The 16230-nt window shown below is 45.8% G+C and overlaps 4 protein-coding genes across 4 annotated transcripts; 2 read left to right on the forward strand and 2 right to left on the reverse strand.

The window, feature by feature from the left end:
* Positions 1 to 3446: 3446 nt before the first annotated feature.
* Positions 3447 to 3653, reverse strand: GLAREA_00296 (uncharacterized protein; the record flags this gene model as incomplete). The annotated part of the gene is made up of 1 exon (XM_008085056.1): positions 3447 to 3653. One exon carries the CDS (start codon positions 3651 to 3653, stop codon positions 3447 to 3449), a length of 207 nt encoding a protein of 68 aa, XP_008083247.1.
* A 961-nt stretch (positions 3654 to 4614) lies between these two features.
* On the forward strand, positions 4615 to 5509 carry GLAREA_00297 (NAD(P)-binding Rossmann-fold containing protein; the record flags this gene model as incomplete). Its single annotated transcript, XM_008085057.1, has 3 exons — positions 4615 to 4746; positions 4803 to 5015; positions 5063 to 5509. The coding sequence occupies 3 exons, from the start codon at positions 4615 to 4617 to the stop codon at positions 5507 to 5509; spliced, it is 792 nt and encodes a 263-aa protein (XP_008083248.1).
* An 894-nt stretch (positions 5510 to 6403) lies between these two features.
* Positions 6404 to 7611, forward strand: GLAREA_00298 (uncharacterized protein; the record flags this gene model as incomplete). The annotated part of the gene is made up of 2 exons (XM_008085058.1): positions 6404 to 6751; positions 6799 to 7611. 2 exons carry the CDS (start codon positions 6404 to 6406, stop codon positions 7609 to 7611), a joined length of 1161 nt encoding a protein of 386 aa, XP_008083249.1.
* Positions 7612 to 8392: 781 nt separating this feature from the next.
* On the reverse strand, positions 8393 to 13746 carry GLAREA_00299 (P-loop containing nucleoside triphosphate hydrolase; the record flags this gene model as incomplete). Its single annotated transcript, XM_008085059.1, has 3 exons — positions 8393 to 9505; positions 9556 to 13250; positions 13347 to 13746. 3 exons carry the CDS (start codon positions 13744 to 13746, stop codon positions 8393 to 8395), a joined length of 5208 nt encoding a protein of 1735 aa, XP_008083250.1.
* Between the last annotated feature and the right edge of the window lie 2484 nt (positions 13747 to 16230).

Genomic DNA, 16230 nt, shown 5'->3' on the forward strand with positions numbered 1-16230 from the left:
ATCGCAGCAAGTCTCTTGGCTTTCCTCATAACAGCTGAGATGGCGATCAACCAAATGCAAGGATATCCAATTGGAAAGTCCCCCCTTCTGCTTATTAAGAATGTACCACTATTATTGGTACATTCGAAAGCGAAAACAATTTGAGGATACTGAACTTAAAACCTAGCTGGCGACCAACCGAATACAGGGTTATCCAAGTGGTAACCCTCGTATTTGTCTATCTTGGGGACGTTCCCAAAACAATCCTGGTCCGGCAGGCACCTCATATCGTCCTACTCCTCCTCCACCTCAATACCAGTCTATGGGTATCTCCAGCGCATCCGTATGGTAACTTTAATCCATACAATTAAGTTCTTTAAACCGCTTTACCACCTCTCTTCAACACTACCTTAATACCAGTCCATAAGCATGCCTCCAGCGCATCCTTATGGTAACTTTCAACCATTACAATTAAGTTCTTCAACCCGAACCCTTCAACCCCTCAACTGCACCATCCCCGCAATACCCATCCATGGGCATGCCTCCAGCACATCGGTGTGGGAACTTCCAACCCTTGCAGTATTGTTCTTGGAATTGGACCTACTCAACTCAACTCAACTCAACTCAACTCACTAATACGCTACAAAAGAATTAAGCATCTAAAGAGGATACTGAATAAAGCATAGCATTATGGCAACTTCCAACCATTACAGTATTGTTCCTGGGACGAAAACCACTCAACTCAACTCATTTAATACACTGCGAAATAACTAGCAACTTTTGAGGATACTGAATAAATCTTGAAGACATAATTTCAAAATCGTACTCCTCTAAGAGGAGTAAGATCTTGAGATATTTGAGCTCTTGGTCGTGCCTTCAAAAGTCGCAATAGACGGTGGCTGCTGGCTGTAGTAGCTTCACTCCTGGGTGACGTTCCAGAGGTATGTAAAGTATTTCTATTTCACCACACCGCGGAAAACTTCTTCTAAATGGCGAACTTAAGCTCTCGATCTTTTGCTGATCTAATTTTTAGGTTGATTTCACTTCTGCTGTGCATCTCTCCTCTATGCCGCACCTTACGCTTCAATACTACAACTTATTTTGTGCTTTCGATCAAATATGCCTCCAGCACCAGGAGGTGCTGCACCAGCATGGCAACAGAATAGTTCAGGTTATCCAGCTGCGAATGCTGGAGGGTATGGTGGTTATGCTGCTCCCGGTTACAGCGGGGGTGGTTATCCAGCTGCACCTCCTCCTGACCTCCGTTGACTACTGTCACACCTTACGAACCACACATCTTGAGATTTTTCATGGATTGGATCACGCAGTGCCGGTATAAGTGCACTCTTGCAACAATTCTCTGGTTCAGCCCCGCCACCACCTCCTCCACCTCCTCCTCCAAGCGACCAAACGCCCCCACTGCAAGAAACTGTTTGAGAAGCTGAAAGCAAACGACCTCTCTTTTCCAGCACCTCTAGCCTCAAATTTCGAGGGACGAAAGGATCGATGGGTATGATCCTTCTAGTATCCTTCAAGCATAGCATCTCGATCCTCAACTTTCGATCCTCAACCTTCGATTCTGTTTTCGTTGAACAACAAACAAACAAGCCATTCTGTCTGTTAACAATGACGGTTTTCACAATGAAGCTACCGAGCAGACTGACGACGAGGGGGAGGAGGAGGCCTACCATTTCATAAATACTTTGTGGTAGTATTGTAAGCTTCCTTCTACGCGCAATAATTCTCTCAAATTTATTGGGCCCCACTGATGGGTAATCGAGCCTCTTATAATCAGTCTCCGATCGCGGTGGGTGCGCTTTCGTGGTTTGTATTCACACTGAAAATCAAAATTAGGAGGACTTTTACCCTTTTGTTCTTCTGGAGATTTCTATTCTCCATCCACGGACCCAACAACACCACTGTATTGTGGGTGGGGTCTCTGGATATGTTACTGAGGACGAGCTACGAGCTTTCTTCCAAGGTTTTTGCGAGATCACTTGAAGGTCTGGATTTATTATGGAGCTCCCCAACCCATGAACCAGTTCACAGACCCTAACAACACTACTATGTTGGCGGGCTGTGGCGGTTTTCTAGCTATGTTACAGAGGATGAGCTAGGATGTTTCTTCCAAGGTTTTGGCGAGATCACTTATGTCAAGATTCCTCCAGGAAAGGGTTGCGGCTTTGTTCAATTTGTTCAACGCCATGCAGTATGGCCATCAACCAGAAGCGGACCTTCCTAATTAGCAGGAAGGCATAGACTTCACCATCGCGCTGTAATTGTAAGCAGTTGCTTGAATATCGCCTGCTGTCCGTCTTCGCATAATTGGAAACTCTGCGGCTATACCACAGCTAACACACCTAATAAGTAAAAGGGGAAAGTGGCGGTTAGCCACCTAGAGTCTTTAGCCCTGGACCCGAATCTGGCCCTCAAGGACAACAGCGAGTTATCCGGTTCCCTCAAGGAGTGGGATATGACCCCGCACGTCTTCAAGCAGGCCCAAGTAGCTGAATTACCAATAGGGGTGTCGATCTACCAGGAGAGGCAACGCTTCAGGAGCTTATACAAACTACCATCGAATCTCGATGATCTCTTAGTGTTGACACTAAGATTCTCTTTACACAACCATGCTCGGCAATTAATGGCTAACATTTGCTATCTGGGTTACTTTATGACAAGTAATCTGTTCGTTGAAGGTACCCTGAATCACTCTGAATGGATCTCCGACAATGGGGAATGATCTTCTCCACCCGGTTTCTGGCTAGAAATATCTCTCCATGGTGGTTTTACGATCATCAATTGAATCACCTATTTTGTGGTTGGAGCTTGGCCGTCTGAACGCCAGAATTATCTGGACTTGTTAAACAGTAAGTGTCTCGAAGCCGCCTTAGCAAAGTTTCAAAAATATATGCTAACTTTAGACAGGGAGTAAATTATCTCCTCAAGGTATAAAAAATACCTTGCTTAGCAAATGTACGAATCGAATACCTACTAAAGACGAAACATCAAGATTATGCCAACCAGAACCATAACGTCGAAGCGGATCTTCCAAGCATTATTGGTGAAGACCAGAAGTCAACAGCTGCAGGTCCTCACATAAAAGCGTGGAGGACCTATCGCGGTTTTGCGTAGGAAATCCAGACAAGGACAGTACAGAAAGAAGCAATCCACACATCGAAAGCAACAACATCATACGAAGGGGCGTCGAAAGCAACAACATCATACGAAGGGGTGTCGAAAGCAACAACATCATACGAAGGGGCGTCTAAATAATAACAACCGGAGAAGTTTAAATTCCAAAATAAGAAGATCCAAACATGGACAATTCAGAAGTCGCTCCTGGATGACTACAACAATAATAATGACAACAATAATAAATGGAGGAGTTTGGATTTAAAGAGAAAACAAGACATCGTTTATGTCGAGAGGTCTCAAATGAAAAGGTCTTTATCGATCTTTTGAGATCATTACCTCCAGCACGTACCATAATCTTTGTCAATACCAGGCGCGTTATCTATGGAGTTGGCGACCATCTCTTCAACCTCAACATGCCATGTACCTCGATCCTCTCCGAACGCACTCAGAGAGAGCGTAAGGACTCCATCCATTCGTTCCGGATGGCCAAGTGCGTAATTAATCTCTGCCACTCCTGTTGCTGCATAATTATCGGACATCGCCAACGTTGTACACGCAATCAATTACGATCTTCCCAGTAACCCTCACGGTGGTATCGAGGGTTATATACATCCAGCAGCATATGCATCGAGGATTATATGCATCAAGGAGTATATGCATCGAATTGGCTCAAGCTCATGAATCCTGACAACCTACTCCTGTTTCTGCACGTTCATTGTTCATGCAATCATCTTTACCAAAGAATAGGAATGGTAACCATGAAGAATATATGCATCGAACTGGCGATCTCTGAAACCCTATATGGACAATTCGGAAGCAGGCGCCTTGTAAATAACAATCATCACAACAACAACAACAACAACAACAATCATATGTGGAGAATAATGAACGTCAAGAGATTACGAGCCAAACAAGGAAAACTAGAAGCGGGAGTCTGGATAGCGCAATAACGACTGGCGAGATATGAAGCGTCAAGAGAAGATGTTCTCTCCAAAATGGAAAAAAGTTCATGGTCATTATCCTGAAGAAGCTTATTACTTCAGCACGATTAGCAGAAAAGAATAATGACAATAATAACAAGCAGGAGGAGAAGAGAATAAGCGCGAATCAAGAGAACGAGAAAAGGACAGTTACAAGCACTAGCTGTCCTGGTCGCCTGTCTGCTCTGGGAAGAAAGAGGAAGGCGTCAGAGTGTTCACAACCTGTATTTCTCTTAATAAGATCAACATATACTGAGATACGGAGTATCAATAGTACATAACTTAGTTTAGAAGCAATAAATATAAGAATCTAGTTTGCAAAATCATCTGGATAAATGCAATCATCGATGTGTCGTCGGCGTCTGACGGATCTTGTCACCCCACCAGCCCCGCATCCCCCACCTTCCCCCCTCCATCATTCAACCTCCACGCGTGATGTAGGATGTCATAGATGACCTTAGCAACCTCCCACAAACCCGAAAATAATAATCTTGAAGCTGGAACTTCATATCTATTGAAAATGGCAACTCCCATATCCCAATTCTTCTCGCTGGAAGGTCAAACAGCCGTAGTAACAGGCGGAACCCGGGGAATCGGCCAAGCAGCAGCAATAGCACTCGCGGAAAGCGGTGCAGATATAATCTTGATACAGGTGTAGTCCTTCCCAGGATTCAACTCGAGAAAGCAGAATACTAATGTCTTTTCCAGCGCGATCGCAGTCAAGATTCCACAGCAAAATCCATAGAGGCAACAGGACGAAAAGCAACAATATACACCGCAGACCTATCCTCACAGGTAGAGGTCAAGGCACTTACACCAAAGATTCTGGAAGATGGACATAAAATCAATATTCTTGTAAATTGCGCGGGAATTCAAAAACGGCATCCTAGCGCACAGTTTCCGGACGAGGATTGGAACGAGGTACCTCAATTTAACTCCTACATGAAATCAAAATTAACTCCCCCCAGGTCCTCCAAGTAAACTTAACAACCGTATTCACACTCTGCCGCGACATCGGCGCACACATGCTCTCCCTCGAACCCTCCCCCGTCACCGGCCGTCGCGGCTCGATAATCAACTTCGCATCCCTCCTCTCCTTCCAAGGCGGACTCACCGTTCCCGCCTACGCAGCTTCCAAAGGCGCCGTCGCACAATTAACGAAAAGTCTGGCAAACGAATGGACGAGTAAGGGGATTATTGTGAATGCAATTGCGCCCGGTTATATTGAGACGGAGATGAATACTGCGTTGTTGAATAACCCGGAGAGACTGAGGAGTATTAGTGAGAGGATCCCTGCTGGGAGATGGGGGACGCCGGAGGATTTTAAGGGGAGTGTGGTTTTCTTGGCGGGGAAAGGGAGTGCGTATGTTAGTGGACATGTGCTTGTTGTTGATGGGGGCTGGATGGGGAGGTGATATGACTGTGAGTGGTGGTTAGAGGGGGGTGGAGAAGGACGCTGATTTGCTTTCATTGTAATGTTTCAGCAAATCAACGATATCCATACACTTAGTCTCGGGCCATTTATCAACATCAAATACTTGTCTCACAATTAACCAAAAATCCAATTACCATCTTGAAACATATAAAAATTGACAATCAAGTCCATCTTTCATTAGTGTTACATCTGCAAGATCTTCCAAATTTAGACGAAGTTAAATCTCTTCAGAATGCAGCGACTTCTCACAGCATATTTATATTCTGAATCAGACTGAATATTTCCTAAGAGACTATCAGGCTTGCCACCGAAAACAATGGAGTCAATGAAATCTACTAACAGACTTTGTCACATTCAAAGTTCATTGCACTACAGACAAACCACAGTCCAGAAAATACACAGAGAATCACAGGATTGATTTCATGTATTGATTTACCTCAACAACATCCAATATACCAGTTCTGCTGGTAATTAAACCAACTCATGCAGCCTCCTCCCCTTAAAAGCCAAATCTTGTAGGTTTAAATAGCGAAGACAAGCGATGATAGAGAAGGTGAAGATTTATCGGTCCATGACAAGATCTTCAACAAAATTCTTTGCTTTATGTGGATAAACTGTTGAAAGCATAATATTGCTATCATTGTCTCGAATCAAAAGCTCATTTAACCATGAAAGCTCTTATGACGTGGCCCGTTTCCCTATCAACTCGCTTTACTAAATCAACAAAGGTGAATACTATATCACAACTCGCTAAGGACAAATTCGTGAATACCACAAAGCGAAACCGGCTGCCCTAAATAACATAAACAAATACAAAACAGTATCAGTATCAAATACACCATACTTGCAACACAGCATTCTTGCTACAATCAAGATGGCGTCCTCAGGAGCAAAATCGCCCACCATCGATCTACCAACTCGCACTATCCTTCCATATCATCGAAGAACCAGTAGATTTAAGCATACCTTCAAGCCAGTCGACACGGAAACTCTTGGAAAAGTGCCAGAAGAGTCTGATCGTGAGAACCAGGCAAAGAAAAATGGCAACAAACCGCGTCGTAGAAAGCCAGAGCGAATGCCAGGAGAGATTCCAGAATGGGCTCAACTCAGTATCCCACGAGGAGAACAAGAACAAGTCCCAAATCTCACAGTCCAGCAATCAGCGGCGAAGTATGCGAATTTCATGGGAGATTGCTATTATTTCGATATGGATAACATAGAAGTACACTCCCCCAGAACCATTGAAGTAACCCACTAACACCCTCACAGAACATGCGAGACATCCACGGCACCTACCTAATTCTCTACACGCGCCCCTTAATCTCATCTTCAGCTTCAGCGCGCAGCGATCCACACGTCCAAGTCTTCAAACCATCTCACGACCGCGAGATCCACGTCAGGCCGCTCATCCCTCTCGACTGCAGCTACGCAGAGCACGACGCGTATATGCGTCAAGGCGAACCATGGGGCGAAGCCATCGTACACTGCAATGACCAGCAATTCGACATGGGACTCTACGAGCCTCGTCGCGATGGCGCGACAAAAGCACGTTGTATATCCACGCACAACGACGGAGAGCCACAGGATCGGCTGGAGCAGATTCTGTTGTATCAGTTGCCGCTGCATAAAACGGAGGTGTCTTTTGGGTATAAGAGACTGGGGACGGAGTGGGATGAGTATGGGGGCGAGAAGGTTTGGGGGTATTGGTTTATGAAGATTTTTCTGTGGTCTACGAGGCCTGAGACAGGGGAGTTGGGGTTCCAGACTATTGTTGCGGCGAAGGTGCCGCGGAATAGGAATGTGTCGGATCTTTATATTTTGAAACAACATATTGATATTCCGCGTGATAAGAGGAGGTATTGGAAACATCATGAGAAGCCGCTTGATGAGGTGAAGAAGATCAAGGGGAAGGGGAGGGAGAAAACATATTATGACGAGGATAGCGAGTCGAATTCTGAGGTTGGATATCATTCGGATGATACGCTGCGTGGAGGATATAGAGATTATAAGGTGTATGACGGACGTGGTCACGGAAGTGATGATGAGAGGAGAAGTGCAATGGCAGCTTTGCTGGGGGAATAGCGCTGTTCGTAGTGGCAGTACCAGTAGTCAAGGTATCTACATCTTCTATTCCAGGATACAGAATTCGACCAACTGCCAGTTGACGATGAGATGCTGTTGAGGCTTTATTCAACAGCAGCTGAGAAAAAATGCTCGTGGAGGATATAGCTGACAGTCGAAACATCTGAAGGCTATAACCAAGTCAACAGAATGTCATGCTTTCATTGTGTATACCAAAGGGATAAGACGGTTCCACGCTCTTCAAATATAATTTAATGAACAAGACGACGTACCCTCATGAAAGAAATTCAAGTTCGTATAATAGTTGAGAGGTCCCCTACTTATGTTGTCCTCTGCGAAGGCAGGTCATCTTTGCTAGACTAGCTCGACCCTGGAGCGCTGACGAATTGTATTCCAAGACCCCAAACATAATGCATTGAAATCTTTATCGAATATGATATAGAAATTTGGCTGCGTTCCCTGAAAGGAGAGATGGTGTTGAAAGCAACGAGAGGTGAAGTTACAAACAAGTGGGAAAACTAGCCCGCGTTCGGAACCATACAAACTTGACGCATGCCATCGGCCATCTATCAAATTCAAGTCGGAAAATCAACACCATCATCAGCTTCATTGGGAGCCTAACAGGGCCTATTCTAATTATCTATATGCAACGGCCCGTAAGCCAAAGATATTCTTCCATCAGTCATAATGCGTTAATACAAGAAGCTCCAACAATGCGCAGTACTCCCGGTATCCATAGCAATTATATAACCAAAACAAGATACCGACATGACGAGTCCTATCATGTTGGCATCGCGCCGATTCCCCCTCCACTCCGATTGCCGAAGGCAGCCATTAAATTGCCATTAGCGGCGCCACCTCCTCTGCTCGTTGCTGCCTTCCTGCTTCCAGCTGAAGTTTTCCGTGCTTGGCCTCTTTTCGAGACACCTGAGCGACTAGACTCGCCCTTGCCAGAGTTAGATCCCGTACTTCGCCGATTGTAAGACTTCTTTCCTCCCTTAAACTTGCCACGACTAGCAAATCCGCCTCTTGATGGTTTACTTTGTGGAGCTGGCCTCGGTTGATAGCTCTGCGGGAGAGACTGTGCCTGAGCCAAGCTCTCGTTGAATGCACGTACGTTATTTGTAGCGAAGTACTTCGAGGGTTCTTCGGTGACGGATATGTTGTCATCGTCATCTTCATTGGTGCCACCCGGATATTCATCATCTTCTCCATCTTCATCGCTTACTAAGTCAATCACATTCTGATGATTGACGTCCATATCCGTATTGTCGTGGACCATGGCTTCGTAGTTTTCATAAGCCTCCATAATCAGAGGAATAAATTTGTCTCCCCAGAGATTCACCTTCTCTTCGTTCAAACCTCGACCCACCATTTTTTCCTTACTAGTAGTCCAATGAATCGCCATCTGTCGATATTCGGTCATGCTGAAAAGAGCTTTTCTTAAATTCTTTATGTTGCGGATTTTTTCGTCCTTTTTCATCGCTTTATCAACGAAGGCATCCACACAAATTTGATGCAGGTCGGAAAGATCAGTCATGGCATCTGAAGTTATAGGAGGCCCCAATGTCCTCGTTTTTCGCTCGAAGGGTTTGGCGGGACGAGGCGCGGCCTGCTCGAAGGCATCTTCGGATGTGGGTCCGTCACTTTCGTCTTGTCGAATTGCACGCTTTCCTTGCGCGTGAGTATTGATTCGCCGGGTGGGTGGCCGAACGGGTGATGTGAACATTGTCGATGGTGGTAGTGCTCTGGATCTCACGGAATTCTGGAGATCTCCTGTGTGAGAAGCCGGCCGCTTTGACCCTTTGCCAACTCCATCTGGTGATCCGGAGACTTTAAGAACGAGTTTTAATCTTCGCGCTCCACTTTCAAAGCTCTGGTAGTTTCGTCCAGTCTATAAAGGTCAGTATTATCAGATGATGGATGGAGTCTGTGCTAGCGTACCTTGATGTATGACTGGGCGAAGCCGCCTCTCGACATAATACTATACTCATCGAGAACGCCCTCTATTAGAAGACGCACAAATAGACGTTGAAGCTCGTGGGCTTTTAGGCTTTCTTTGGCAGCTCCATATCCGTCTAACTCGCTGTGTCCCGATTCTCTTATTTTGACGGTATTTGCTCCTCGGAGGAGATCTACAAGGTAGAGAAGAGTAATATTTTCGTGCCTCAATGCTTTGACTATCTTAATGACGGCTTTGACCTCAGAAGTGACATCCTTCGGCTCAAATACAGCATCAGAGTTGCAAGCGTCGCAGCTGTGATTGCAATTTTCTTTGGAGAACCGTTCTCCGAAGTAAGCCAGAACCTCGACTCTCCGACACTCACTGCGATTTTCGCAAAACTGCACCATCCTGTTCAGCATCGCGCGTTGGCTCTGCTTAACCTCCGGGCCACCCTCACTATCTTCTATAAACCTTCTCAACACAGCAGTATCCTGATATCCGTAATAAAGATAGCATCCCGAAGGTTTTCCATCACGGCCAGCGCGGCCAGTTTCTTGGTAGTAGCCTTCCAGACTTTTTGGCATTGTATGATGTATGACGAAACGAACGTCTGCCTTGTCGATGCCCATGCCAAAAGCGATCGTCGCAACCACAACTTGATGCTTGCCAGCTTGCCAGTCACGTTGGACCTGGTGTTTCTCTACAGCGTCCATAGAGGCATGGAAATGGTGAGCCCTAATGCCTTTCTCGCGCAACTTCTCTGCCAGATCTTCACATCCTTTGCGAGATAATGTGTAGATTATACCAGACATGTTCTTGTAATCCTTTAAAATGAGTTCAGACATATTTTTGAGAACTTCCTCTGAGACGCCTTTCCCTTTCTTAGTGCGAACTTCATAGTACAAATTTGGTCGATTGAAGCTCTGCTTGTACTGCTCACAGTTTGTCATACCTAGATTATGAATGCAGTCGAGCTTGACAGCTTCTGTTGCTGTGGCCGTCAATGCGATAAATGGAACTCCATGGTAACGATCCCGTAATTTTGAGAGTGATTTGTAGTCTGGACGAAAGTCGTGACCCCATTGGCTCACACAGTGTGCCTCGTCGATGACAATACGGGCAAGTCTCTGTATTCTGTGCAGCTTATCAAGTGTGCTTTCAAGCTTGCGACTATTTGCTACCATTTCGGGAGTAACATACAAAAGCTGAATGTACTGTTCTGGCTTGCGTTCTTCCAGAGCAGCAAATACGATACTCCGCTCTTCTTTAGAAGTGTCGCCACTAATCAAACACGCTTGGATGTTGCGAGCCTTCAAATGGTCCACTTGATCGCTCATCAGACTCAGCAAAGGTGATACAACGAGTGTAACCCCTCGAGTCTTCCCAGATTGCACAACCGCGGGTAACTGATAGCAGAGAGATTTTCCGCCACCGGTTGGCATAAGAATGAAAGCATCTTTGCCTCCTAGTGTTGCGTTGATAGCTTCTAGCTGGTTTTGACGAAAGCCTCGCAAACCGAAACGGTCTCTTAGAGCCTTTTTGACATCAGCTGACCATGGATGTTTCATCATGCTAGCATGTGCGGGATCCATAGTTGTATACATCGTCGATTTATTAACATCAGCTCTTGAATGGTTGTCAGGCAGTCTTGAGCTAGTAGAAGCATTGCGTGGAGTTTCGTATGGTTTAGTTGATGACTTTGCGTGTTCTTGTCGGGTCTCAACGTGTTGTGTAACCTCGAGTAGGTCGTCGTCATCAAATTCCCCGAAATCGTCCTCACTAGCAGCAGTTGGAGTTGCGTGGTTCATTATATGCTCGGACAACTGTTGCTCATCTTCAAGCAGGTTGTTCAGAGCCTCGTCATCTTCGTCGTCATACCCATAATCCATAGGCGATGCGGATTGCAAAAAGTTCGGTGGGGGTATTCGACTTTGGTAAGAAGTTTGATTTGTCTTGAGGCTTTGCTGTTGGTGGGATACAGGACAGACGGAGTGGCGGATTGGAGATGGTGAGCCTGGTTCGTCGAATTCCAACGAGCGTGGTAAGGTTCTGTTTCGGGGTGAACTCTGTCGAAGGCATTCCCGCGCGTTCTTGATGCTCGAAGACGAGGCACGTGGCGGGAGTGTAGGGAACTGGGTTTGTAGAATTACTTGCCCGCTGCTCTGCCCAGAAGGCGCAAATTCTGTACCCTTGGAAGCTGTGGGTGGAGCTTGCTTGATGTCGGAATCCTGTACGGATCCATATCCATCATTTACTGCCCCTGACAGATGTAAGGCTTGTATGATTTCCAGTTCTATGGTTTTGATATCCGAAGACAAGTTGGTCATACGTTCTTCGGCAGAAGCAGTGTCTTCATCATCTTCTAAAAGAGCACTAATCTTTTGATGAAGCATTTTCCTGTCACTGACCAGGGTCCTATAACTTTGGCCGAACTTCTTAAGGTTATCATATGACTTGAGCTTAGAAAGCAAGTTTTCTCGCTGCTCTTTAACAGCTGCGGGTGGTTTGTCGCCTTCATCCAGATATTTCATTGAGACTATTGAATTCTCAGCGAGTAAATTATCAACGCGTTGCCGGTAGGTTTGAAGCGCAGATGCATGCTTCAGAAAGAATTTCAATAGCTCCCGATCACCTGCCGTGGCAGTAGAGGAGGAACTTTGTAATCCAGAAGAGTGAAAGGGGCGTTTAGACGGTGTTTCAAGATGTACTTGAGATTTACGCTGAGAGGGAGAGATGGCTTGATCTCGACGGTTCGTAACACTCTGGGAAAGCGGACGGAGCGGACTCCCAGTTCGTGATACTGAAAGTTTAACATCTTGTGTAGCACCAACTTTCACATCAGACCGTGGTAACTGTTGCCAAGTCTTCGAGCCATCTCCAGCGGCCGGACTGCTTTTCACCACCTTTATCGGGGTCAGCTCAAGTTCGCCTTGATCTTCATCATCCGAGTCTTGTATTATCGTTTGCCGCACCGGACGACGTCTTGTCGGTTTTGCTGAGGCTGCGGCTGTAGTTGGCGTCAATCCAGGAGTTGGAGATGCGGCGACTTGTATGCTGGACTGCCCCGTCTGTTCCTGGCCATCTGAAGGCCATTTCGTCGGCAAATGTGAAATGTGACTGTCGTTTGAGCCGCTCCTCGTGACTGCAGATGGAAAACGACTATGTCGGACACGCGTTTCGATACGGTCAGTCGTCTCTGTGAATTCAGGCTGCCCCAATTCATCATCGGAAGTGGTATCTTCTACAGCGCGTCGGACTGGCCGCCCGCTGTTCGCTCGGATGGGTTTTAAATCGTTCTGAGAGACCATATAATCATCAACATCCTTGAAACCATCCGGGCTGTTGTCGCGTGACGGTTTGCTGATGACTACGGTCTTCCTGCTCCGTTCCTGACTTTTACTCGTCGTTCCTGATGATATACCGTCGCTTTTTCTTTTCTTGCTTGTTCTCTCCAACGGTTCCGCTCTAGATGCCGAGTCTTCCCTCCATAGTACGTGGGAGTCACCAAAAGCTTCCGTGCTACTCGAGCGCGAAGCAGTCACGTCTACTTCATCGTCAGCTGTCAAGTCCACCGCTTCTATACCCGAATGTTTTGGCTCGGGTCGGGGTGTTTGTCTCGGTGTCTGTGGTGTTGGTAACAATCGTCCGGGCCTCGCATATGTACGGTCAACTGAAGCCCTTGCTGCCGGGGTGCCTACAAATGTTAGCTTATTTAAAGTATATGGAACAACAGATCATATACAGTTATTTCCCGACCGCAATAATTCCGAATATCCTTGGTATAACGAACCTCTTGAAGGTGCAACAGATGACGTCGTAGAGGAAGGAGTGGCAAGCTGGCGTTGACTCTGGAGAACCGGCACCATAGACCTTTGAGCTGAGACAAGCTTTCCCATTCGTGCTGTCTCGATGCTGTTTAACGTATCTCGAGGTGGCGGTCTTAAGTTCGAAATGGGCAACACAGGTCGAGTAAACTGCTGCTGAGGGGCAATGGTGCCAACGATAGTTTGTTCCGTTGAGCGACTTAATGAAGCACTATGTATCTCTTCCTCTTCCTCCTCCGACAAGTCCGTATCGATATGTGGTGCCAATAGTTGTTCCTCGACGTTTGCTGGAATCGGTGCGCTAAGTAAGGCAATCTTTTGGGACAACAACCAGGAAATATGATCCTTCAGATTGTGTCGAGTCATGGGGCCTGGTTACCAAAACAGACTCTTGACGAACCCATTTGTATGTTCGAAATCCGGTGCGAGTTTCGGGTGAGCGTGTCGTCGTACTATCATAAGTATATCTTTCTGATGAACGTTGTTCGCGTCAGACGCGTTGAATTTCTGGTACATCAGGATGGCGATATCACGTGGAATGGTCTTGGCGCGTCATGCCCCGCATTATCTCGCGATACAATTTTCACAACTTGCAGACTTCAATGCTCCTCATTATGTTACTTTTCCATCTTGCTTCTCACATTTCATTTTGTTTTGTTTAGTTATGGTCATTACACGCGCCTGTTCTTGCTACGGATACTGCCATTTTTATTATTCACAAGTGTTGTCAGTCTATCTCCCAATAAATTATCTTTACTGGCGTCAGAGGACTAGGAGGCTTTACCTGTTTCTACCATTCAGTTCTCCGGGTCGCATTGGATCTCATATGGCTCTAAAACCTAGTCAATTTGACTCCTAGCTATATTGGTTGAGGCATAAGACATTGACGAGCGCGGTATCCTGTCATTGTTACATATTATTCAATGTTCTTATACCCCCTCCCTCTACAAGATAACTGCTATTTCCTCACAATTTACGAGAATCCAAAATGAAAGAAAACTTGCATTGGTAGCATATCCTAGGAAAATGGATATTCATCCTGTGGACGTCGTCTTGCCAAAGGACAGAATCCGCATCGTATGAGATCACAAGTGGCAGGAGGATGGAGCAAAAGTTTGCTTTTCATGACCAACATAGCCAAGCCCAAAAGTCTCGCAATGCAGTCGTTTTCTAGAATAGTTAGCAGTCCATGATGACTTGCTACAAGCTGTAGTGCATTTTTGCTCCAAGGGCTAGGAATTTGAAAATATTGACTCTCACTTTGTGGCAGCAATGGTTATCCTAAGGAGCGTTGACCAGGAGCGAATGAGAGGAGCATTGATGCGAAGAATCAATGAGCCGGAGCCGTAAGTTTTTTTGGTGATATCGTACTGGTCAAGATGAGTGGCATTACCTTCGAGCACGAAAATGTCTTGTTTACCGAAAATGTTTGAAGAAATATAGGATATTTAGTCAATCTGATCGAAGAAACATCACAGTAGAATGCCACTTCTTCTGCCCACCACGAGGCAACATATTCCCATTTCCATATTGCAGCTCTCAGCTTCTTATCCTCTGCAACTTTTGCGCAACTAAACGTAAGAGCTCAAAAACCTCAATATCGAGTGTCGGATGTCGACGTAGTGTGTGGAGTGGCCCTGTATGACGATGTTTCTTCCTTTTCGCTGAACATTTTTCTTCTTGCCGAGACCTCATTGTTGCTTGCATGGTTGCTCCTGTCAACTCCGGCAGTCGAAGATCGTTTTGCCCTTGAGGATAAAAACCCCCATCGGAAAGGCCTCGATAGTATAGCTTGTCGAAGGAAGACAGATCGTGATTTTCTGAAGAATATCTCTCACCAAGATAACCAAGCTCGCGGTGGACGAAATAAATGACAGAACCTCCTTATTCGTCTCTAAACTTATTGTGTACTTTAGAGCGAGCAAGCAGCTTAAATCTGATCTGTTTCAAATAGAGTTAAAAAGCTCGCATTTATTCAAAACAATTGACGAACTACGTACATTTCGTCAATTGTTCTGAGCAAATATCGTGCTGCGACTGCCACTTATCAAGTCCACCGCTAGCTAGGCTAATGGCCAGGTTACGAAAAAAGTAACGCTGGAACGATCCACCGCGAGCGAGCATACTTCCGAGACAAAGGTTTAGCAATTCCTGTGTATTTCGCCGCGGAGTTCTGATGTTTATGTCTTCTTCGATGTTCCTGTGCTCTTATCTTCAAAGTGGGGCTTGGCTTTCCCCTTTTGGCGTACGCGAGTATCAGCGATAAGGCGGTCCATTTTTGGCTCACTTTGATTACGCTATAGAGCGGCCACCACGATTAGCTGCTACGATACTCAGTCAGGGTGTAAAACATAATCAGCATTGCTACCTGGTGTGTTTAAAGCGATACCTCTGTATGAGATTCTTCACACACTGCCTTCTACACCACCTGATACTCGACCGCGACACTGTGTTGAGAAAGACAACGTGGATGCTCTAGACGGGACTATTATGGTCTTGTTTCGTTAAATTCTGTTTCGCTGCCACCCCAGAACTAGCAGATATCCTTCATACTCAAACACATATACATAGAGCTTCCATAATGCTTTCTTGCGTCAAGGAAGTGCTTATCAGAATTGGGTATCAACAAGACTAGGGCAAACATATCTGCAAAACAAACCTTGTGGCAGAAAGAAAGCCTCGAAAGACCGACGATTTCATTTAACATTCCGCAGATCCAATTTGAGATCGACTTTCAATAAAGGGATCTCCATGATATGGACCTCATGAGACAGCCCAGCTCTCGAAATCCTTATCAAGAGGACCCTACAGGCTATCTTCCCCATACTCGAAGCTGCACATTGGACTCGT

This window comes from Glarea lozoyensis (assembly GCF_000409485.1).
Source record: "Glarea lozoyensis ATCC 20868 chromosome Unknown GLAREA3, whole genome shotgun sequence".
Classification (NCBI taxonomy): domain Eukaryota; kingdom Fungi; phylum Ascomycota; class Leotiomycetes; order Helotiales; family Helotiaceae; genus Glarea; species Glarea lozoyensis.